The 26,327-nt window shown below is 39.1% G+C and overlaps 1 protein-coding gene across 5 annotated transcripts in view; it reads left to right on the top strand.

The window, feature by feature from the left end:
• Positions 1–26,327, top strand: part of LOC131076435 (ABC transporter B family member 26, chloroplastic) — a 132,486-nt gene that overhangs the window by 34,578 nt on the left and 71,581 nt on the right. For 2 of the 5 annotated variants that reach the window (XM_059216977.1, XM_059216978.1), the window contains exon 10: positions 4,319–4,583. The exons of the other annotated variants lie outside the window; for them this stretch is intronic. In XM_059216977.1, the coding sequence (XP_059072960.1) occupies positions 4,319–4,583 (265 nt within the window). The remainder of the gene's footprint in view (positions 1–4,318; positions 4,584–26,327) is intronic. 5 annotated transcript variants of the gene reach the window in all.

The following is a 26,327-nucleotide window of genomic DNA, read 5'->3' on the forward strand; positions in this document are numbered from 1 at the left end:
GGTCAAGCATTAAATGTTATGTAATGGTTGTAACAAACCCTAATTAGGGTTTTCATTGTAAAATCTTGGCCATTGATCTTGAATTGATCTAAGCCATCAAATTGTATTGTGGGCACTATATAAGCCCAGGCATTTCATTTTGTAAAGGTTAATTTTAGATAGAATTAGAGAGAGTTGTAAATAGTTGGAAGAGTTAGAATATAGTTGATAGAATAGCAATTAGAGTAGAATAGGAGGACAAGGCAAGAAATTGTTGCCATTGATTGTAAACAAACTCCATTTTCATTGAAGTAATGGTGAAATATGTCGTTTTTCTTGCAATTTGCATGGTTTCTTGTTGAGTCTTCAATCTTAGATGGTAGATGATTAGATGAATGGAGGAAATGTGATTGATTGATGGTGGAATTCGTACATCCATACTACTAGCAGTTTGTTGATTGCAGACTTGCCTTGCGTAGTCAACTGGAATCATTCAGCCTAAACTCAATTTCAATTTGTTGCCTCTTCATTGATATGCATCAACTTGGATGGTATCTATGCCTGCGGTGATAATTTGAACATCATAAAGCTCCCCTTAGAAGATCGCACTAGTCTTGTGTAGATGTTCCATTGATGTCAAAACAAGACCTAGTTAGAGTTTCATCAAAAATCCAGTCATTGCTCCTACATTCTTAGTATTAGGATTAGATCCTCTCTTCGCCCTTATCCTTTTTCTATTTTTCAAATCCAAGTTAGTAAGAGCCTGTGTCCAGCAAAGCAGATCGGAAGTTCAATGTAAGTCCCCTTGTGATTCCAGCAAATCACATCATACCACTGGAGCTTGTCCATACGTGGAGACCCCACTAAAAGAACCTTGGAGTCTACCTAACTTTACGCGAATCTTCAGCAGTTAGAGACTATTTTCTCAAGAGAGGATAAGATGCCTTTAGGTATTTTATTCTGTGTATGATTGTGTACAAAATACACGTCAACAGGTAGGTACACCGAAGTTTGTGCCATCACTGTTGAGTTAGGTACACTGAATCCGGACATGCTGAGGTGGACCTGTCTGATTGGAGGAACGGTGACTGGGATGCCACCTTGTCTGGTACTGGCTTATCTTTGATTAACTCTTTTGAAACTATCTGCTTCTTCACTGTACCCTTGAACTGACCTTGGTTGATCCTCCTTCGTCCTTGATGCGATGAATGATGCACTCCTTGATTCTCTATGTGCTTGATGAGGCTTCCTTACTGTCAAGTTTTTTCTTTCTCCGGTAGCATACCTCGCCTTGAAGTGTTGGTAAGGTCATTTTTCTCTGTCATCCTGTGGTCTTTATGTGGTAGAATGGAGTCTTCTGAAGATAGCCTGGAACTCTTCGAACACTTGAAGCCTTCCAACGCTTTAGAAGCATCTTGAGTCCTCCTCCATGCCTTTGGAACGTCCTTGATGATGATGGGCTTATAATAGGTCGTCCTTGTCCTGGCCTGATTTTCTTCCATCTGCAAAACAAACCAAAAGGTGATTAAGGACACATAATATATTTATCTTAACATAGTATTTCTACCTTGAATCATTAACAAAAAGGGACCAAAATGGAATTTGCTTTAGGATCCTCCCCAAGGACAGGCCCTATAAGAATTTCGCTCTTGACCCTTTGGAAGGGTCAGGAGCGAAATTTGCTATTTTGCTCAATTTAGACCTCATTTCATCATTTCATAATCTTAGGCCTAGCCTTCAAACATCTTCCCATCATAATCTCACAACTAGCCCTTTGCCTAGCTCAAGGAAGGTGAAAAATAGAAGTTTCAAAGGATTTTGCTCTGGACCCTTTGGAAGGGTCAGGAGCGAAATTCATGATTTGGTCTAAATTTCATCATTTCCTTACTCTAAATTTCCTCCCAAGACAAGCATACACTAGTCTTCTCTCCACCAAGGCCTAGGAATCCATCTCTTGGCCTTCATCATGAGCAAATTAGGTGATTTTGGGAATTTCGCTCTGGACCCTTTGGAAGGGTCAGGAGCGAAACTCATGTCTTTCTTGTTTTCCTTCACTTAGCTTCACTCTTTTTCCCTTAGGTCATTAAGAACAAGTCCTTTGGGCTTCAAACTTGATTGGGAATGCACTAGCTTGCAGTCTGGAGCAAGGAATAGTGTCTGGTGAAGAAATTCGCTTTGGACCCTCTGGAAGGGTCAGGAGCGATTTTCTTCCTTTAGTCTGAATTCTACTTTCTTCTTACCTTACTTTTTCATGCTTTTCACCTTTAGATTCTTCTCTCATGAAGACAACACTTGTTCTATCCTTAGGAAGGCCTGAAAGGGGAAATTCGCTCAAAACCATGGCTAGGGACAGGACCTATTTAGGATTTCGCTCTGGACCCTTTGGAAGGGTTAGGAGTGAAATCCATGTTCTAGCTCAAAATCTTCATCATTGGTGGCCACAAGCCATTCAAAGGCATGCCTGGGGTATCTCCAAGCTCATTTAACCTTGATCAAGGTTTGTCTTGACACAAAATTGGAAGAAAGAATAGATTTTGGGAATTTCGCTCTAGACCCTTTGGAAGGGTCAGGAGCGAAATTCATGTCTTGAGCTCATTTCTTCATTTTTTCAACTCCAATCCACCTCAAAAGGCAAGGACATGTTAGTACACTTCCAAATATGCCCAAGGAACTAAAATGTTGGTCTAAACAAGGAAGAAAATGAGGTTTATGGAGAATTTCGCTCTGGACCCTTTGGAAGGGTTGGGAGAGAAATTTCCATTCTAGGTTGATTTTCACCATTTCATCGCCACAAACCTTCTTTCAAAGGCTAGAACACCTCAAGGTCACTCCAACCATGCCTTAGAAGTCCAAAACTTGGCCATTACAAGGAAGAAAATGAAGGTTATGTGAATTTCGCTATGGACCCTTTGGAAGGGTCAGGAGCAAAATTCTTACTTGGGCTCATTTCTCACCTTTTTCCTTCCTTCCATGGCTTGAATATAACTTCTTAGGCCTCCTTCCATCATGATCAAGTGAATTTGCTCCTCAAGTTGGCATCTAGTTCAAGATTTTGTGAAGAAATAGGGTCTTATATGAATTTCGCTCTGACCCTTTGGAAGGGTCTAGAGCGAAATTTGCATTTTGGGTTGATTTCTGACTCCATTTCCCACATTTCTTCATTTAAACAAGTGAATTGCCTTCAATAATACCTGGGACATGTATTAGTTTATAGTTTTGATCAATGTAGAGTGTCCTATAGAGGAATTCGCTCCAGACCCTTTGGAAGGGTCAGGAGCGAAATTCCTATTCTAGACTCAATTCATCTTGGATTCGACTTGACTTTGCCTTAGACTTAACCCTTTGATGCATTTCCTTTCATAACTTTGCAAATTCGCTCAACCACTCATTGACTTAGGTGAAATCTTAGGTCCTTTGTGAAATTTCGCTTTGGACCCTTTGGAAGGGTCAAGAGCGAAATTTGACATTTTAGCCTCTCCGTCAGGATTCAGATATGGAATATAACATTTAAGTATATTCTTATACTTTAAGTTATATTCCATATATATTGTCAGGATGTTTGAGAGTAGTTTCGGACCTTCAGGAGTTATAATGCAAAATCTAGTTTTTGGAGGATTCTTCAATTTTCTAGACTTAGTCAAATTTCAGGATCAAGATGACATTCCAGACTTGACCAAATTTCAGGACATTTGAGGATCAGGATGACATTCTATACTCCTTAAGGAGAATTCGCTCTGTCCTTGATGTAAGGGATGGGACCTAGGAGGACATTATGCATTCAACCAAGGTTTGATTTAGCAACTTGAAGTGCGACCAGATAGTACACAAAAAACACCCTAGGAATGATCTAAATTACCCCTAATCACTCAATTGACCTGACCTCTTGAGTAGATCCACCTGACTCAAGCAGAGCCTGCTATCCTAATGAGCCCCCTGGCGACCCTCCAAATGCAAAAGGTCAATAGACAAGAACCTAGAAGACCAAGAAAACTAACCCTAGAAAGCAAAAGGTAGGGGTCCCCATTTGCAATGGGGCGATGTGTGAATACGTCACAACAGTATGGTTTCATGTTGTTTTCATGTCTTTGTATGAGCTTCATTTTTTATTCATATTTATGCTTTAGATCACTTTGCATCATGGATTTAGAGCATTTACTTTGTCAATTATAAGCAATTAGGGTTTACTCTTTAGGGTTGCTCTAGATTGTTTGCTTTCATTTTAGGATCTTGCACACACATTTTCAGTGCATTATCGACTATTTGTTGAGGTGGAAATCACCAAAACAGGGGTTTGACTAAGGCAAAACTCTATATAGCCACCTGAAACCCTCTTTTTCAGCTACAGGTACAGGCTCGGATCCGAACGTCATTGGAAGTTTCAGGACTGATAGAGCACACAGAGGTTGTCCTATGGTTCAGATCTCAGAAAAAATCCCTAGGATGGGCGTGGCGCCCTGGTCCTGTCTGTTTTCAGCAGGATTTGACAGTACAACAGTTTGCAGTGCACAGATCCCACCCTGTCAGTTATAGCTTCAGACTTGCAGAATCAGGACAGTGGCATGGCACCCTGGTCCTAGACATTTTGGCTCAGATTTCAGACACAGGTACACCTCTGATTTTGCTTCCTAATCTGTACTTTTCAGCAGTATATCAGTTGTTTTTTGTTCTGCATATGCAGATTAGGGTTTGCTTGCTTACTTGCACTTTAGGTTAAATTGCATTTTGAATCATTCCTCTCTCTCATTTGCAGCAAGGGAATAGAAACCCTAAGGGGTAATCCTCGACTCTCTCTTCCTCACAAGAAGTAGCTGAAGTGCGTTACCTCCCTAGGCTCTTTCGTATTCCATGAGTGTGTATGAGAGTGGGATTAGGGTTTCCATACTTAGTCTCACTTTTTCCCCTACACACACTCTAAAGCACAATCTAGAGAAATCATTGCACCAGATGGGAGAGTCTTGGCAAATCTTTCAGAACTGTCCATCTAGGAGACATTTGGTATACCAAAGCATAGTAAAACCTCAAGGACCTTTGGTATACCAAATCTTTCAGAACTGTCCATCTAGGAGTCTATGATAGTCAGTCTGAACTTTGTGTTGCGAATGTGAACAAGTCTTGGCTTGAGAAGAAAAGACCTCAAGGAAAAGTGCCAAAATATTGGTTGCGTCCATTCTTCAAGGAAGAATATGGTGATATCATCCTATTGTTGAATAGAATAATGGGTAGCTCTAAGGGTCAGCTATTCGAAACATGGATGTATTTTTTCATGGATGAAATCACCTCAGGAACCAAGTTATTCAACTGGTCTTGCATAATCAGTGATAGCCTTCATGAACAGTTGATGAACTTGGAAAGGACAAAGACATTCCACATGAGTTCTTACATAATTTATCTGCTGGCTGCAACTTACAGATATTCAAGACTGATTTGCAAAGGCATAGTAGGAGGCGGTGAAAATGAATTCCGTTCATATGATTGTTATCCTCAGCTGCAAGTCAAGGAGAAAAGTTTTCGAGCCCATGGTGCATTCCTGATGTACATAACAAGAACACTGCAAGGAGGTACTCATAAAAGACTTTCTCATGAATCGAAAAGTCTAATCAATAGGTACGGATCCTGGTTTATCTAGTTTCCAAAGTTCACATATATCAGAATCCAAGGTTTCATTGGCTGTCCTTACCGATTGTCAATCTACCCAACCAATAGGATGGTCCCGTTGGAAGTTCTCAGACAGTTGGAAACATATCAAAGTTTCAAAAGAGTAAGGCAAAAGGCAGCCATATCTTTCCCATTCTTCGTTGGAAATATGGAGGAATCTTGTTCAACTGTGCAGACAACTGAAAGTGCCAGGCTTGAAATGCAGTGGTACCCTTTCACCTTCTACCAATCCAAAACCAATTATGATCCTCACAATAACATCAAATCAGTAAAGGAGGAAAGATTGAGACACAAAGTAGATATAGAAGTTTTTGGGCAAATGCTGTCGATGAGTATGAAGTCAGGAAAATGTTATATTCCAGGCTATCTGTAAATTTCATCAAAGAAACTCAACCTTTTCTCATACCAGATCAGTTAGAAGATAATGGAGAGCATACTCAACCTGGTTTTGATGAGCATGCACCCCTTTCTCTTATCAGGTGGTCAGAGCCAGATCATGCTCAACAATGTCATAGGCTGAAGCAAAAGAATATAACTTTGACTTATAATCTGATGGGAGTAGCAGAAGGATATTCTTCAAATGAAGAAGCAACACAAAATGCCAGACTAAGGGAGAATGCCAAAGGAAGGGGAAGGCAATTGAGAATGAAGAACCTGTTCAGAAAAGGTAGAGGATAGAACCATCTCATTCCGCCACATCAAGGAATGAGAAATACATATTAAATATTGATGAATCATTGGTTGAAATAGAAATTCCTTCTTCAGTTAATGAGGAAAATGCAGAATTAGTCCATCAGAAAGATGAACAACCACCATCACCCACTGACACAAAAATCCTTGAATCAGAGCATGACACAGATTTTGAAGAGGAAGAGTTCCAAGAAGGGATGATTTCTGCTCTCTAGGGGATTGCACGTGACATAGAAACAAAGGATGACCAAGAGGTAGAAGGCATTGAGCAGCCCACTGTTCCTGAATGGCTGAACGAGAGATTGAAGATGAATACACCAGTAATAGAACAAGAAGAAGATGACATGGCAGATTTCTTGGCCAGGTTAGAACAAACTGCTGTGAAGAAACCAACCAAGAGATTTTCTACCATCAAGAGAGATGAGACAGGCAACCACATAGTGCATATAAAGTTTTACCTAAGGTGAACAAAGCAAAAGGAGACATTGCTCCTCATGAGTTTGAAATCACCACTTTTGACTTAGGGCCAAGCACAAAATCCCAAGTAAAGGCAGACTTAGACAATTCAGTTGCATCTATGTAGGCAAAACTAGATGAGGAGACAGAAAAGAAGAATGAGCATAAGAGAGAAGTAGAGCGCTTGAAAGAGTATATTCGGCAGTTAACTACTAAGCCACTTAATCAAGCCAATCCAGAAGCTCTCCTACTTTTGGATTCACAGCGGGTGGTCAAAGATTCTGAGGAAGATGCAGTAATGGCCATAGAAACTAGAGACTGGATAGAAAGTATAAAAGAAGCAGCAGCCAAGTTCGTAGAAGGGATCGCATCAACATATGATAAAACCTCTTCTTTGCTTTCCAGGATTGAGAATATGGCAAAAATATGGGCTAACTTCCAGGATGTCCAAGATAGAATCATTCCATCCATTAGAGAGCTGAAAGGAATCTCATCTCAAGAGTTGGTTAATCAGAAGATAATTGAAGCAGGGGCTGCTTATGATTTCAGCAGTTGGCACTAGACACTGGTTGCACAGAATGAGGTCTTAGAAAAGGTGAAAGATGATGCTGATAGAATAGAAGGATAGATAAAGGTGATTCAAGACAAGATCTTCCTTGTAGTGATAGAAATGATTGGGTAGGATACCCTTCGAGAGAATGATATACAGTTGGGGAATTTGGAGGTCAGAGTTTAGAACATCTTCTTTGCTACCACAGGATCGGTCTTGAAGGATAGTTTGGCTAAGGTGTCAAATCTCATGTCCATTAGAGATGCCTTCCACAAATAGGAATTGGATTGGGAGATCACCTTTTCTTTGTGCGCCGATGATTGGGAAGGATTAGAATTCAAGGTCAACCTATTGCCACATGTCTCCATGGATGAGGTTGACCAGATTGTGTCCAGGTTCATCGAATATCAGAAGAAGGGGGTGCAATCCTAAAAGATAGCATTTCGTGCCACTTGTCTTATGTGCAGTTAATCATAGATTTTATTTTGGGAAACCCTAATTATGGTTGTGTTGTTTAGATCTTGACTGTTTATCTTAAATCGATCTCGACGATTTATGTTTCTTTCAAAACTCTATAGAAACCCCTCTCATTCTCTCATTTCATTGTTGTGGAGAGTTTTATGAAATTGTTGCATAGAGCTATTTAAGTAATAAAATATTCATTATCAGTATTGTTTTGAAATCTTTTTATTGCTAAATGGTTGCATGGTTACATACTCCCTTCAACAATTCGATTAGATTTGCTTAAGTAATTTGTTTTCAAGTTGTTAGATGAATGATAGATCTGATAGTATTGATTGGTGAAATCTTGCTCATACTTTTGTTGGATGGATGATTTCCTTTCAATGTGCAAAGTTAGTCTGAGCTGTTTTTAATATGGATGTTTAACTTCTACTTGGAATGATATTGTTCAATTGTTGGTATCCTTCCTAAGTGTGAAAATCTTAAGCATAACCTTAGAAGATTGCACCTGCTTTGCGTAGTTGTCCAAGTGTGGCGAAACAGAGCGTCGTTACCGGTTTCACCCAGTCATTACCGTCTCTTGAATTCATAGGAATAGTTTAGAAGTAGCATAGAATCCCTAAACCCTCATCTTTTATTAGTCCTAAACCATAAAATCCAAAAATATTGAGCATAAATTGTTAAATCTGCCTAGGCATAACTTGGGAATGATTTGAGTTCGCACGTAAGTGTCCCTTGAGATTCTCAGCACACACTACCCAAGTAGCTATCCCACTAAAGTCGCTTGTTCACACATATAGACCTTGGAGTTGCCTTGTCGTCTTCTCGCAATCTTGGCACAAGTAGTGATTTTGTTAAGGAGAGGATAGAGTATCCTTGCGGTAATTCTAAGTGTTTGGTATATGATAAAACGTACACCAACAGGATCTTCGACTGAATATCATGAATTGATCCTTCCATCTCTGCATAATTCTTTTGTGCACTCTCATAAGTTGATTTATTTTGAAGAGCACACAGTTATATGGAGAGGGGGGGTGAATCAGTATAATGAAACTTTTCAATTCAATATTTTATATGATAGAATCAATCACTAAAAATAATTTTGCATATGAACACAATAACACAAAGATTTAAGTGGAAACCCAATGCGGGAGAAAACCACTGAAAATGAATGCTATATATTTATGTTCTTTTACAATTTTGTGAGCACCAACTCATTGGAAGCACCAACTCCCTAACTCTGTTTTGTGAGCACCAACCCACTGGAAGTACCAACCCCCGAACATTGTTTTGTGAGCACCAACCCACTGGAAGCACCAACCCCCGAACTCTGTTTTGTGAGCACCAATCCATTGGAAGCACCAACTCTCTCTGCTGAAATTGTGAGCACCAACTCACACTTCACAAATCTAATTTTCCATCTTGAACATGTTGCTGTAACAATGGATGATGGACAATGGTAACACTCTTTAAATCTGCATACACATCTTCATACAAATATGTCACAATTTCTTTCTTAAATCTGCTGTAAGTTGATCATAAATCTGCCTTACTCTTCATTTCAAATCTGCAAGTGCTAAGTTTATGTATCTGCTATTATATTCTAAACTTATGCTCTTTTAGGACTGATTGTTCAAGTTTCTCTTTGCACACCTCTTACTTCACCTACGTGAGGTATACTTTCAAAAATCCACAGTTTTATACAAAGTATATATATCCAGCATATCAACATCCTTCTCAAAGCATTTTTAAAAATTCATATATATATGTGCTAGTTCCACCGGTTGCAAACCAACATGACTTTTAGTTTGAAAAGTCATATCCTTCAATATTTCAATAACTTCTTTTTGTTAAATTCTATTAATAAACTTTTTACGGGAGTATTTGTTTGCCAAACACTTTTGTTTATATTAATAAACTCTTATGCCACTATACCTTAGACAATACTTTTCATAATAAACAAACCACCGAACTTAATGAAGCCCGATAATATGTATTGTAAAAATAAGGTATGTAATTTATTTACGATATTATTTTCTCCTAGCCGGTATTAAGTTCGTTCCGCAAAACACAAAGTTTAATAATTTTTGCTGTCAAGATTTATTTTTCACTTTTAATTTTGCCACTTGTTGTGACCATTTCACACATCGCCCCATTGCAAATGGGGACCCTTGCTTTTTTGCTTTTTAGGGTTTGTTCTTTAGGTTTTTTAGGGTTTTGTTAGTTAGCCTTTGCATTTTGAGTGCTGTCTGAAAATTTGGCTAAGTCTGAAAGTCTTGATCCTGAAATTTGGCTAAGTCTGAAAGTCCTGATCCTGAATTTGACTAAGTCTGGAAACTGAAAGACCTCAAAAACTAGATTTTGCAATATAACTCCTGGAGGTCTGAAACCACTCTCAAACATCCTGAAAGTATATATGGAATATAACTTAAAGTATAAGAAAGAAGAAACATAGAAGGAAATGTCACTTATACTTAAATGTTATATCCCATAAAAGTTATCCTGATAGAGAGTTCGAAAAGTCAAATTTCGCTCCTGTCCTTCACTAAGGATCCAGAGCGAATTTCGCTCCTGTCCCTCCCAGGAGGACCAAGGCGAAGCGCTCCTGTCCCTCACCAAGGGTCCAGAGCGAAAAAGCTTAGTTGAGTCATTCCTGACCTCGTTTGGACAAATTGAGACATCAAAGGCATGATGGAGGACAAAATGAACGTGATGGAGCATCCAGACTTGATCAAAAGCAATGAAATGATGAAGTATTTGTCTAGAAAGGTAAATTCGCTCCTATCCCTCACCAAGGGACCAGAGCGATTTTATTCATATACACATTTTTAGACCTTGTTTGGACATTAACTTTTATTCATAGCATGAAGCAGGATGATATCTTCCCTAGCAAAGACATTTCATGGTGAAAAGTGAAGCATTTGGGCCTGGAAGACAAAAATCGCTCCTGTCCCTCACTGAAGGACCGGAGCTTGAAATTCAAAATTGCCTTGTCCTTGAAAGATTTGAACGATTTCGCGAATTGAGAAGATCAAAGGAGATACATTTTATCAGTTGAATATAACTTGAAAGTGCAATCATGAGGAAAATTGACCCTAGAAGCAAAATCGCTCCTGTCCCTCTGCCAGGGACCAGGGCGAATTTAAGTGATAGCTCCCGTCCCTCTCTCAGGGACCAGAGCGATTTTCCTTATAAGACAAGTTTTGGGCGAAGATCGAGTAAGTGTTAAGTTTGAGGCAAGCAAAGGAGGCGTAACGAGTCCGTTGAAGATAATTTGAAGATTGCAAAAACGCCAAGTGAGGCCCATATTGTCCTAGGCGCTCCTGTCCCTCTCCCAGGGACCAGAGCGATTTTTGCCTTAGGTCAATTTCTCGCCAAGTTTGAACAAACTCCCGGCCAAGGATGAATGAAAGGGGACACAACGAGTCTATTGAAGATAATTTTTGAAGTTAACAAAGTGTGATGGAGCCTACAAGTCCAAATTCGCTCCTGTCCCTCAGTAAGGGACCAGGGCGATATTCATTTTATTAGCCAGTTCATTCAAAAATCACGCCAAGTCAAGGACATACAAGGTTGCACAAGGTCGAAGATATCATTTGGAAGGCAACGAACAAGAAGCAAAGGTTGAAAGATAGCAAATGTTGGCTAGAGCATAAAATTCGCTCCTGTCCCTCACCAAGGGACCAGGGCGAAAACCATTTAAACATCGAATATGCCTTGTTAACGACAAGTAGAATATGCATGAAGCGAAGGGATAACGTCATTGCTTGCCATATAATGAAGATTGGTGATTGAAGAAGCAAGATCAAGGAGAAAACACCAAGATCGCTCTTGTCCCTCACCAAGGGACCAGGGCGATATCAACCTCAGGAGGCACTCATCCACAAAATCAAATCAATCAAGCTCGAGGTTCTTAGCGAAAATGCCAGTTTCAACGTAAAGATGGAGATTGTGAACGTCAAAGGCGAAAATCAAAGGCTAAAATGGAAGTTCGCTCCTGTCCCTCAGTCAGGGACCAGGGCGATAATGGTTTGTATCTTTCCAACATCTCCAAGTTTTGGCGTTAAAACATTTTTTTGAATTTTATTAAATGCTAGAAAAATCGATAAATTGGAATATTCAATTGATAGCATTTAAAAATTAACGCATGAGCATTTAATTGATTAATTTTGCCTATTTAAAAAAAAACGAATTAATTAAAAACGATGGCATTTAATTAATTAATTATTATTTTAAATGAAAACTTGGAGCGCTTGGATTTACTTGTTTTATTCTTACAAAGTTGGCCTTTGGTTTTATTTTAAAATTGCTTTTAATTACCTTATTTTGCAAAAGTCGGCCTAAGGTAATGCATGGGGTAAGCGCCTATAAAGGGAAGGTGATAATTTCATTTTCAAATCATCATTTCACCTTCATTCATATGCGATTTGGAGAAGACAAAGAGAGGTGCGATTTGTATTTACAAGGAGTGAATTTCATAAAGGAGAAGTGCGAATTTAGCAAAGGGAGTGCGAACTTGAAGTTAAAGTGGGACGAACTTGCCAAAGACTACATTGAAGACCCCCCCCCAAAGGTGGCGAATTACTAAAGAGGATCGCTCGTTTGAAGGAGATCACGTTGAAAGTTTCAAACATTAATTTTTGCCTAGGCGATTTTCTTCATTTTGCATTTTTTGAGTTAGCTCTCAAGTAAGGTATGGCAAGATCCCTTGTTTTAATTTTGAATTTTGATCGTCATAGCCTTAAAGTTTGAATTTTGAAATTTTGAATTGTGATAGCTCAATCGTTTTTTAGGAAATGATAACTCAAGGACTTATCATGAAGTTTCCTAAATTTAATCTCTAATCTAGTTATTCATTGCAAAATCATGTTACTAATTTTGAAATGTTGTGTAGGCATCAAATGGAGATCTCATCAAGGAAAATCAAGCCGGATCAAGGACGGTCTTCTCCGGGACGATCAAGCAAGGACAAGGGCGACCTTCTCCAATCCAGTATTACAAGGCGAGGTACATCATCATCCTGCAAATCAAGGACACAAGTAGTCAAAGCAAAGGGTTCGTTGAAGAAGCAGATAGTTCCAGAAGAATTAATTAAAGCTAGCTTCTCGACAACACCAAGTTGAATATTTACCAAGTTACAAGTGTCAGACAAGGTGGCATCCTAGTCATCACTTCTCCAATCAGTTTGGTCCACCTCAGCATTTCCAGATTCAATGTACCTAACTCATGGAAGGTGGCACAAACTCCGATGTACCTACCCCGGCTATCCATTGGTCGATTTTTCTAGAGAGGACATGTGTCCAAGCAATACAATTATTTCATTGGTCAAGCATTAAATGTTATGTAATGGTTGTAACAAACCCTAATTAGGGTTTTCATTGTAAAATCTTGGCCATTGATCTCGAATTGATCTAAGCCATCGAATTGTATTGAGGGCACTATATAAGCCCTGGCATTTCATTTGTGAAGGCTATTAGAGAGAGTTAGAGTTAGTGAATAGAGAGTAGTTAGAAGGTGATTAGAATAGCAATTAGAGTAGAGTAGAGAGAGAAGGCAAAGATTGTTGCCAAGATGTTGTAAAAGACTTGTAACATCATTGAAGAAATGGTGAAATTTATGGGTCGATTCGACAATTTGCATGGTCTTTATACTTCTCATATTTGATTTCATGTTATTAGATGAGTGGAAGAAATATGCTTGATTGATGGTGAAATTCGTATATCCATACTACTAGCAGTTTGTTGATTGCAGACTTGCCTTGTGTAGTCAACTGGAATCGTTAAGCTTAAGCTCAATTTCAATTTGTCGCTTCTTCATTGATATGCATCAACTTGATGGTGTCTATGCCTGCAGTGATGATTTGAACATCATAAAGCTTTCCTTCGAAGATCGCACTAGCCTTGTGGAGATGGTCCTGCGATGTCAAAACAAGACCTAGTTAGAGTTTCATCAAAGATCAATCATTGCTCCTACATTCTTAGTGTTAGGATTAGATCCTTTCCTCGCCCTCGTCTTTTTTCCTTTTTTTTTCAAATCTAAGCTAGTGAAAATCCTGTGTTCCAGCAATATTCAAAGCAGATCAGAAGTTCAATCATCAAATGTAAGTCCCCTTGTGATTCCAGCAAATCACATCATACCACAAAGATCTTATCCACACGTAGAGACCCTACATACAAGAACCTTGGAGTCATCCTGATTGATCCTTTTCCGCGATATCTTCAGCAATCAGAGGCTTTATTTAAGAGAGGATAAGGTACCCTTGGGTATTTTATTTTGTGTTTGATTGTGTACAAAATACACGTCAACACCACTCCATATCTATCTCTGCTTTAATTAATTTAAAGTGTGCTGCCGATAATATTGTTCAATATATTAATGCTCATGAGGTGCTGTAAAAAATACTTGGTTAATACATCCGCCATCAAAACATTTTTTCGCTTTAATAAACTTGCCGCTATATTAATATATTTGCCATTAATTATAAAGTCTTTCCATATTATATATCGGGTAATAAATATATCGGATTATTTATAAAGTCTTTCCATTAATAGTTTTCATTTGATTTCTATTTTTGCCTTCAGATAATGATATAGATACGAACCATGCTCACTGTAATCTTCTGCTTCATCGTGCTGATTTGCCAGGAAACTTCCAAACCAACACCCGACTCTAGGATATATTTTAGATACTTTCATTCTTTCTGTGATGTCATTTTAGATGCTTCCTGCTTTCAATTAATTTGACATCAATGACAATACTTGCATCATCTTAATGGCCAATGAACAATACCAGCCATGGAAATCGTATCTATCTCCATTATGCACAATATTCTCCCTGATCAATGTGGATGTAGGAACTTTCTTCAAAGCTCTAAGGCGTGGAATAGTCTTCTCTTGAATAGGTCGGAATTCCTCCCAAACTCCTTCCAAATACTGTATCCTGAACATGAGTGCAGTTGTCCTGTCAGAAGCCTGGACAAAATGAGTAAGTATCTTCAATCCATTTCTCCACCTTCAAGAGTGTATCTCTCACTGCCTCATAATGTGTATGTAGTCACGATCAATTGCAATAGGGGAAATAAGGGTGGGATTCTCACGCCTTATCCCTGCAATATACTCTCTAAGTATGATATTCTCTTCTTCGTACTTCTCTCTTTTTTCAATCTCCCGGTCCAATCTCGCACTGATTGCCTTGAGAGTATCACCAACCTCCTGGAATTCCTGTTCTTTTGTAGTACGACCAAGGGCAACTAAAGTAATATGGAAATCCATGAGTTTAGCAATATCCGTCGTCATATCTCCAATAGGAACAACCATCTGCGCAATCCACATTCCTGTCTCATCTCTAGCTATATGTGACAAAATCTTAGCTTTCTTAGGTTCTTTTTCCTTGTTGCTCCTAGCTAAGTTGTCATCAATGTCGTCAATTGGCTGTGCCTCTACCATCTTCTTAGTTTTCTCCATACTCTTCATTAGCCAATCAGGAATTGCAGCCATCTCCATACCATCATTGAGACATATCTCTTGATCAAGCTCTCTCAACGCCGAGATAACATCATCATCATCATCGGGATCATCTCTGGTCAAATCGTATACATTCTTTCCCAATCTAACCTCCAAGAGGACAGTAGGAGATCCCGACTGATCATCATCTTCATTAGGTGGAGCAGATGTAGCTGTGGCATGTAAATCTTGAACATTCTCTGGTAATATCACTGTGTTGGAACATTGCTCAAACTCTTTGTTCTATTCTGGCACTTCAATTTCCTTGATTGATGAGATGCTAAGGGAAGGTGAAGGAATGATGACCTTTTGCTTTTTCTTCTTAACCTCTTCAATCTTCTTCCCTCTAGCCTTGACTTCTCTTGGTGTGTTCTTCCTTTGTTTGGGAGCTTGACTCTCCTCTCCACATGAATCCTTATGTCACAGATAGTCCTTTGATCATCCTCGGAAGAGAACTCCTGTTTCATCTTTTCATAAGTGAAGGTAACACCCATGTCAACTAACATGTTCATCTGATTGTCCACCCAACCTCGGGAGAAACTCAAGATTTCTCTCATCAATACATTCAAATCTGTCACTTCTTGTTTTGACCAATTAGGCAATAGGATCGCCTTCTTCATTTCATTCTCATTTAGTGGATGCATATGATCCTTGTCATCTAATATCTGATCAGGAGCGAGGAAAAGTCCACACTTCCTCATGAAATCCACAGACATTCTGGACCACATTCTTCTTTTCATTGCTTGCTCGTCCATCAGGTTGGCCCAATAATCTTCTATGTCTACCTTGTGGATGAACTTATCTCCCCTGATCCTTCCAACTTTCTTATTCGGATCAAACCTTTCTCTTCTTTTGTATATTGCAAATCGATAGAATGCAAGTTCTTCAGCTGTTGTGCTAGCTACAACGGCAGATTGGCAAACCTCCAATGTCTTCCCTACGGAAATAGGAAATGACATGCCTGTTCTATGTTTGTCCTTCTGGATAGACTTAAACTCAAGAAGTTGTCTCACCACCTCCAGTAATATCATTCTATCTGTAGGATATCTAGGAAGCTTGTAAGGTTCGGATTGAATCCATGAATCCTTAGGTATGTGAAAGTGGGAAACTGTATGTACCACTATCCATATTTCTCTATCAGCTCTGTAGCCTCCTTGGACAACCTCCTGTGGATTCCGTCTTGCAACATTCGTGTTATGTACATAGTGAATGCATCATTCACTCTCTTATAATCTTAAATTTGATACAAGTTCAGCTGTGGATAACATTCATAACTCCTGAACTGTCCTTGTTCATTCTCGACTTCACCTCTGCATATCAATCCTATCTAGGTAACAAATCTTGCAAACAGGTACACCAAATAGGAAGTCATGACAAATGACTTGGATCTCTCCACATTCCTCAGCTGAAAATCCTGATTGTCACTTATTATTTTTGACCAATTAATAAGTGTTCCTTTCAGACAATCCTGGATGAAATAGAACATCCATCCATCATATATTGCACCCTGCGACATCCCCATCACTCGGTTAAGAAGGAATACTAATTCACTATATTCATCTTTGAAATCTGTGCACATGAGTGTCTTGGGAGCCTTGGAATGATGAGACCTAGGTTTGATTATCCATTCCTTGTTCACTACGGTCTTGCATGCATCCATCTTCTTCTTACATCTTTCTTCATATTCATCCTTGGTTCTATCTTTCATGTCCGCTCCACGTGGAATTCCAAACACCTCAGCAATCGCATCCTCAGCAAGGTAGGCAATGATGGCACACTTAGGAGTCTTGAACATTCGGGAGCGAGGATCATAACATCGTGCACACTCCAGGCTTAGCTCGCTACATCGTATGGACTGCGAAAATCCAGCGGCCTGATAAATACCACTCTTCGTAATGTTTGCATAAGTTGGGGAAGGACTGGCTTCCAATTCTGAACATCCGCTGCCGCATATGGTCCATGTTTAGGAAATGCATGTTTGTGTCTGTAATCTCCTTCCATCTGGATGACATCTTGGATTCTGGATAAAATCCCATCTCAACTATCTTCTGTTGTTCCATTGTATGAAGTTGGAAGTTAGACACTTCGGAAAATTTATCTTGATAACTATTTTCAGAATTGAATAAGTTCTGATTTCTTAATGATTTAGACAAGTTTATAGATGGAAATCAGGATTATTATCCATATTTAAAATGAATTCTGAAAATAGATCATAAATATGACAAGATTAGGGTATGAAGCCCTCATGAACTTCATTAAAATCATCAATTTTCAGACTTAGTAAAGTCTGAAGACACCTCCTTATACTTAGAAATTTTATCCAAATTAGAGTGCAAAGGAGTATATTGGATTGGGAAATGAACTAGGATTGGTGTGAAAAGTAGTGTTTTCATACAAAAGTTGTCTGAGGACACCTTCCCAAGTCAACAATGGTTGGCAGCAAGTTTGAACACAACCTGCAACTCTATAGATCAGTCATTAAAATCATGTTGCAATCGCGTGTTATGCAAAATTATTGATGAAAATAAGTTTCCCAAGGCAAAAATGAACAAATCTAAGCGCGTATGTAGGGCTGGAAGTGAATTTTCAGTTTGAAGACAAGTCTGACAATGAAGTTTTCAGACTTAACAATACCTCTAGGAATGATAGTAAACTCAGAAAATTGCCAAGAAATGGTGCAAAAATGCACTCCAAGTGAAATCGCCTAAATAAGAAAGTGGCTGGAAATGAATTTTTTCTGAGGACAGCTCCTTGACAATGGAGTTTCAGACCTGCAACAGCACTTAAAAGCTCTGAAAATACGCCTGTAACCTCTCCAAATAGCCCCTAGACAAAATCGCCTAAGGCACAAATGAGCTGTCAATGAAATATGTGTCTGAAAATGACGTGCCCAGCCAAGAACTAAGTTACCGGTTTGGGATCGGGCACCGGTTCGGGTTCGAATAACCCGGTACGCCGGTATGGCAAAATTTTGAAAAGGGGTTTGGGTTCGTTTGGGTTCGTTAGTACAAAAACATGTAAATTATGTATATATGCAGCCTATAAGCATGAATTAAGATTAGCATGTCACATAGCATCATATAAACAACAAAATCAACATAAACTTGTAATCATAGCATCATGATCATACCATAACAACATCATATACATCAAGTTTAATATCAAAATGATAAAATATTGAAGTATCATTGTTTCAACTTTCAACAATTTAAAGTTTGATCATCAAATGGATTCTCTAATGGGGGTTTGAGGCAACGCCCCAATGGGGTCAAGGGGCTGCGCCTCTTGCAGGGGTCTGGGGGCAGCGCCCCCAGTGGGGTCAAGGGGCAGCGCCCCTCGCAGGGTCCCGGGGCAGCACCCCCGCCCTCGATAGCGCCCCTGCCGCCAACACCAAATTACAACCTTCAAACCCACACGAAACTCTATGGCGTGCATCAATTTTCTGCTTTTTTAAGACGTCAGGAACAAGGCCAAAGAAGTCAAAATTCTGATCAAGGTGCATTCTCCCGTACGGGAATTGTGTTTTCTAACTTGTTCTTTCGTATAGACTTGTGCTTCTCTCTTGGTCGTACGATGCATAGGTGTGTGGCTTGAGACATAGAGTCATTTTAATTTTTTATGTGGTGGAATTCAAAAAAAAAATTTTGCAAAAAAAAAATCCATTTTTGGGCTAGTAGACCCCTGGGTTCGACTTGGGTCCTCTTGGGTTCGCCTTGGTTCGAACCAAGCCTGTAAACCACGAACCCTGTCCGAACCATAGGCGAACCAGGACCCGAACCTCGAACCAGGACCGTATCGGACCAGTACCAGGGGTCTAGGGGGCCGAACCCGATAACTCAGGCCAAGAATGCAGGTAGAAAATCTTCAGCAAAGGTGGAAATATCAGGTCTGAAGACAACAATGGCGAACTTCCAGCAATGGCGCCAACAGTGGTAAAGAAAATGCACCCAAAAATGGAGGAAAATGATCCCCGAACCAAAGTCGCTGAGCTAGGAGGAATGACGCCACCTTAGAAAAATTGCCAAATCTGAAAAATCTGCAACTTAACTCGCTCCAATAGTCTCCAAAATAAAGCACCTATGGCTGGGAAAGAAGAAATAAACAATGAAGCACACTTTCAGCCTCAAAGGTGGCAAGTTGACACTCCACCAAATTCGCCAGTTGAAGGAAAATCGCCTAAATCAGCAACACACTTGGCAATAATAATAATATTATAATGCTGGCTTCCCTCTTTTAAACTTGTTCTTGCCTTAAGTTTTCACCACACAAGCAATGTGGGATAAAACTTTGTTACGTATACTTGCCTGGGGAAAATCGATTTGCTTCTAGAAGGTGAAAATCATTGAATATTAATTGCAAATCATTTATTAATTGTTTTAATTTTTTAAAATAATCGTCGTCACTTTTAAAAAAAATAAAATGTGGGGTCAATTTATTTGAAAGATTTTAAAATTTAAATAAAAAATGACCTCTGGGGGAAAATCGCCCCATGTTGGGATAAAATCCCAATGAAAGGTTTATTAAAAATCATTAAAATGCCACTTAGGGGAAATTCGACCCCTATTAGGATAAAGATCCTAACAAAATTTCATCAAACCTTTGCACAAAAGCCTCTAGGGGAAAATTGATCTATGTCTGGAGTGAAAATTCCAATTCAAACTCGCCACTCAGCACAAAAATCACCTTGGGGGAAAATCGACCCCTATTTGGATAGTTATCCAGACTCAAAATCATTAAAATCATCACTTGTGGAAATTTGCTTAATGTTTGGAATCACTATCCGCCTTAAAACCCTCAAAATCTTGTCACAAAAGTCCTAGTGGAAAATCGATAGGCATCAGGAATCATCATTTTAGTCCTTATCAAAGTCATCTGTAGTCCCGGTGGAAAATCGTGGGTTGTCAGGAAGATTTCCCACACTTAGCCAAATTTTACCATCCTTGTGGAAAATCGCCCTATGTTTGGATAATGAGTGGGGGAAAAATTAGGTCTATCAGGAATCTAGTGGAAATCCACCACCAATCAGGGTTTTGAGTTGGGGAAAATCATGGGTCATTAGGAATGTGGGGGGAAAAAAACTTCCCGTCAGGAATTTTGACATTTTGACCCTTAGAACATGGATTTTCAACCGGAATTTAACAGTTTAACCACTCAAAATCATTTGGACACTTAGAATTTTCAATAAAACGCAACGAGACTTAGGCAAATTCGACAAAATTTGAGCTAAACAAAAGGAAACCTATCGGGATAAAGTGCAAAATCAACTTGAATAACTTCCTAGGATCAAGAAAACAACTCCTAAAGGTCCTGAAACACCTTTGCATTTAAAACTCACTGACAAGGACATTCAAAACACGTTGATCCTATAACTTCAAAAACCCTAAACGACAAATAGGCATGATAAAAAATCCGGGACTCAGGCATGGGAAATCAAAATTGCCCACTATGCTGCCAAAACCCTTAACTAACCAACGTGGAAAGAACGAAACAGGGGGTCCCCATTTGTAATGGGGAGATGTGTGAAAAGGTCACGACTCACAACAATATCAACTTGCAAAGGTCACCTAAATTGCCACCACTACATCTAACATGCAAAGGTCCCCTAAATTACCGCCCATTGAAAGACTTGCAATGGTGTCAAGGAAATCCGCCAAGAGAGCAAAAGATGCAATACTACCTTATAAATTAGCCAAAGTTGTAAATCATGAGCAAAATAAATGTGAGTCGGCCTTCTTTAGGGAGAAAATTCAATTTTATTTGCTCAAGATCAAGTCGGCTTCACCCTAAAATGACACATCTCCTCATTAAGATACCTATAGAAGGAGGTTCAAAACAATTATTTAGTCACCAATTCAAAGCAATCCTTTCTCCTAAGAGCGAACTTGATCAGCAGATCAGCAATCCCCATCAACTTCACTAGCGAATTTGATCAGCAAGGCAAGGAATCCCAATCAATATCAACAACAAATCTGATTTAAGAAGCATATCATCAGCGAATTCGATTACATCAACAACGAACTTAGTCAGCATCAACATCAGATCTGATCCACAAGCAGCTACTCCAATCAATAGTGACGACAAATTCACAAAGGAAGAAGCGAATTCATCAAGGAGACAACAAATTTGCTCAAACCAAGGAGTGATTTCCTCTATAGATGCACTTATCAAACCGGCAAATCACATAAAATCAGAGATTATATCAAATTAGGAGGTACATATCATGTGTGTTTGATACTCATTTGTCTGTTCTGTAGGAGGTGAAGAAAGAAATCAAAAGAACCAGGTTGGAGGAAGATTGGAACAAGTGTCTAAAGGAGAAAATTTCAACATCTACTAGGAAGATGTCTTCAAGAGGACTTCATAGACAAACACAATGGTATCAAGGAAGGTGATTACACGAGAAGCATTCACTTAGACAAGGACATGATCCACAACACCAACAACAGGAAGGGAGGACTTCAAGATATTCAAAAGATTTCATAAAAAGGAGAAGTCATACAATCACCTCAAGGTGGCTATGACATTAAGGGTTCATTCCAAGGCAATCTCAAGATCCAAAATTAAGAGGAAGTCAACATCTACACCTTGCACCTCCATGATTGAGGCATTCAAGAGGATAGTTTCAAGAGAGTTAATCAAAGTTAGAAGATCATCATTGCTGAAGCTGGATAATGTTGAGTATCAAGAAATGTTATTCAATACTCATTCATGATGGTCAACCAAGTCTACAAGTGCAAGATGAGACGGTGTCCTAGTCATCATCCTAGTCATCTTGTCAATCAAAGGAGTTCCATGTTAGCATGTCCGGATTCAATGAACCAAGCTCACCCATGGGGCACAAACTCCGATGTACCTACCCCCACTATTTATTGGTTGAATATTCTAAAGAGGACATGTGTCCAAATGATGTAATTATTTCTTTGGCCAGAATAGGATTGTTGTAACAAACCCTAATTAGGGTTTCATTGTAAAATCTCGGCCATTGATCTCAAATCAATCCAGGCCATTCATTGTAAAATGAGCTCTCTATATAAAGCTCAAGCTCTTCATTTGTAAAGGTTAATAGTAATAGAATAGAAGAATAGAATAGAGAATAGTTCAATAGTAGATAGTAATTAGAGTAGAAGTTAGATTAGGAGAAGGCAAAGATTGTTGCTAAAATCTTGTTGTAAAGAGCATATGATTTCATTGAAGTTATGGTGAATTAATGTGTCATTTCAACAAGTTGCATGGTCTCTACTTCTCAATTCATTTGCTTTCATGATGATTAGATTGAATGGAGGAATTTGTTGAATGCATTTGTGTGGAATCCGTTTAGTCCATACCACTAGCTTCTTGTTGATTGTAAGTGTGCCTTGCGTGGTCAACTAGAATGATACGAGCTTAAGTTCAAATTGTTATATATCCATTGTTTAGGCATTAACTTGAATGGTAATCAATGTTTGATGACAATGATTTGAACATCTTTGAATTATCCTTTAGAAGATTGCACCGAGTTTGTGTCAAATTGTTCAGTTTGATGGTGAGGCCTCGCCCAGTAGAACTCCATCGAATCATTCGCTCTTCTTTTGCATTCTTAGGATTAGAATAGACTCCCTAAACCCCATGCCTTTTTCTCTTTCTTTATTTTCCAAACAAGTAAATAGAATCTAAGTTACAGTAATTCAAGCATTCAACAATTCAACGCAAGTCCCCTTGTGATTCCAGCATAATCACATCAAACCATTGAGCTTATCCACATGTCATGACCCGACATTTATGAACCTTGGAGTTGTCTCAAGTGATCCTCAAGCCAATTTTAAGCATTTGAGAGACTTTGATCAAGAGAGGATAAGATACTTTTGGGTATTTTATTCTGTGTTTGCATGTGCATAAAAAACACATCAACAATTCCCCTCAAGACCACGTTCCTACCCTCTAATTTGAATTTCAGCTCGATGGTTTGAAAATTAATTGTAATCTCACCAAGGCAATGTAGCCACTGTATCCCCAACATTGGTGAACGCAGCCACTGTATCCCAAACATTGCATTTGTGTCACCAATACTCACCACATTGAAGGCATCCTTGACTTCGTAGTTCCCCAATTGTATTCTCAATTGTGGAATCATCCTGGTGCATGTAATAGTAAACCTATCTACAACCATCACCTACGTGCTACAAGTCCCTCATCTATGTAATTATGAGTAGCACTTGTATCTATCAAAGCAACTAATCGCTGTCCACCTAATACTCCGTTAATGCATAGGGACTCATTCTTCTGAAAACTATGGAGTTGGATAAGCACTCCATCAATCTCTTCACCATTTTTAGACTCTTTTGAAGACTTTTCTTCCTCATTTGCATTTGAATCAGATTGCTGGTCTGATTTTCTGCTAGTGATCCTTCAGCTGAATAGTAGTCCTCTATCTTACACTCCTTCAGCTGGATAGTAGTACTCTATCTTACACACTTTCCTTTTGTTGCTCACTTATGTCCTGGGGTCCAAGGCTTCTTGCATGTGAAGCATAAATTCTTTTTTATTAAGTCATTAAGTGCTTCACTATCAAGTCTTGTGATTGATTTTTTTGCTAATTGGAGTCTGTTGTGAAATATTTTTTGTCTTTCTTGTTTGCAAAAGACATGGACTGAAATTTTGATTTTAGGGCAGCCCACTCCATACACCTTGCCTTCTTCATAGCTTCATGCAAGGATGGAGGATAAAATGCCTTAATCCACCTTTAAGTGGCTCCATGAGTCCCTCACTAAATAAGACTACCAATCTCCTCTCTATAATCCCATAAACTATAACTGAAAGCCTTTAAAAATCTGCTATGTAAGCATCCACTGTGCCATATTGTTTCAACTGTGCCAACTCCCTAAAGTGCAACTCAGGGTCCTTCTTTTCAAATTTCTTAATGAGTTTATTAGTAAACTCATCATATGTAATGATAGATCTGTGACCCAAGGTGATAAGGCCATGATACCACCACTCATGTGCAACTCCATTCAAGTGTAAAGTGGCAAACTTAATTACCTCATCCTCAGCCATAGGTCTAAGAGCTAGGTAGTTGTTCAACTTCTGTACCCATTCTCTAGTTGTGCACTCATCACTACTGTCAAAATGAGCAAGTGTAACCGTGCCTAATGCCGGCTGTAGATCCCTCTGAAGTGCTGGTCCTCTATGATTAGCTCTTCAACCACCCCTCTTCTTCTTTTGATCCATGAACTCATTGAAAGTCAAATTGTTTTTTAGAGCTTCAAGGAGGGTGTCATACTTTGCATAGGCAATCTGCAACTCATCCACGAATGGTAGAGGAGTCTCATGAGCAACTTGTAATATCTCTCTCTAAATAAAGGTGGGTTGGGAAGTCCTAGGGATTGTGTTTGACCTTGCTGCTATAGGATGCCTCTCATTTTCAGTATGTTGATTCATGGAATTATTTTCCCCACTGTGTTTGGCTGCCCTTTGAGTTGTTCTAAATGTCTTGTGTGTTATTTTGTGGTATACAATGTCCAATCCTATCCAAGAGCTGTGACATCATATTGATCATTGTATCAAACTTTCTCTCAATCCTCGAGTTGGGGCTAACAGAACTTGCTCTACCCTCATCTCTATCTGCCATGTTCCTTGTAGTGTCTCACTATCTCTAGGAGGGTTCTAATGTATGCCAAGAATACTTGCAATTGTCTCACCTTCTAGAACCTGTGGGGGCTGCCAATGAGTTTTCCTTTGTTCCTTGTTAATATATCTCTGTTCTCTTTCACTCATATAAGGTATACAGCTGAATGTAGTTTTCAAAACATAGGCTGGCAGAAAAGATATGCTCTGTAAAGAGGTGTGAGAGAAGTAGACGAAGATGCAGAAAGTGTTTGTTTTCAACATTCATTCATCATGTTTTGATGCATACATTGAATATATATTACATTGAAAGAGAGTAAAACATTTCATTTGCATTAAACCACAAATATCTAGTGTTCCATGACTGTTGGGGATGGGGAGACGGGGGGGACGGGCTTCGGGGATGGGGGGACAAAGGGAAAAAGTTTTGGGGACGGGTTTCGGGGATGGGGGGACTTGGGCCTGGGAGGGGGAAATGCGTTTCCGCGGAACACTGCAAATATCACCATTACAAATCAAGCAAGCACTAAGCATATAACTGAAATGAGATTGTATCACATTTTTCAGACACGGAAATAGCCTCCAATCAAGAATAGAATACTCAAAAACTGATCAGCACCAAACTAGGCACTAAAATGGGACAAGGGCGATTCACTAGCATTTTTCTCAAGCCTCCAAACTTCACTTATCTGTTCCAGCAATGCTAAACTTCAAATCTGTAATATTGGATGCCAATGCTAGAAGATTAAAATCCTTTGAATGAAGATTTAAACCCTTCACAAAAGCCAGGTGCTAAATTGAAAGCTGTATGACCCTCTTGGTAAGGGTGATATGCCTAGAAAATTCAATACTTCACTGAAATCACCAAATGACATATCAAAATGTGGTGCCCAGCTAAGAAAAATGCATTGTCAAAGTACCTAGAACTAAACAACTTGTCCTCAGAGAGATATGAACAAAATTAGATTATTTAAAGTTTTGAAAATGAAGATAAGCACACTGAAAAGCACCAAATCAACACCAAACTCAAATAGCACTTGGAAGATCACACCACACCAAAAACTAATTACGCACATCAGGAAACCTCATAAATCGTCATTATTTTCATACCCATATCTCCAACACAAGCCAAACTCTCTACCATAACTGAAGCCAAATGCACCAACTAGTTAGGGTGGATGTTTCACCATTGAAACCAGCAACATTAGAGAGGACTTTCGTCCTCAAGCAGCAAAAGAAGAATTCTCAGAGCTCGTTCCAGCAACATCTCCATAAGTTGTCAAATCTAGTATATGCAAACGAGATCTCAAAACTCATATTTATAAGAGGGGGGAAGAATTAGGGCAACACAATTTGAAATTGAATTCATTTTTCTCTCATTTCACCTTTTTAAACAATATAAAATTTTCCCAACTTGGTGTCCCCTTTTGAGC

This window comes from Cryptomeria japonica, chromosome 3 (assembly GCF_030272615.1).
Source record: "Cryptomeria japonica chromosome 3, Sugi_1.0, whole genome shotgun sequence".
NCBI lineage: Eukaryota > Viridiplantae > Streptophyta > Pinopsida > Cupressales > Cupressaceae > Cryptomeria > Cryptomeria japonica.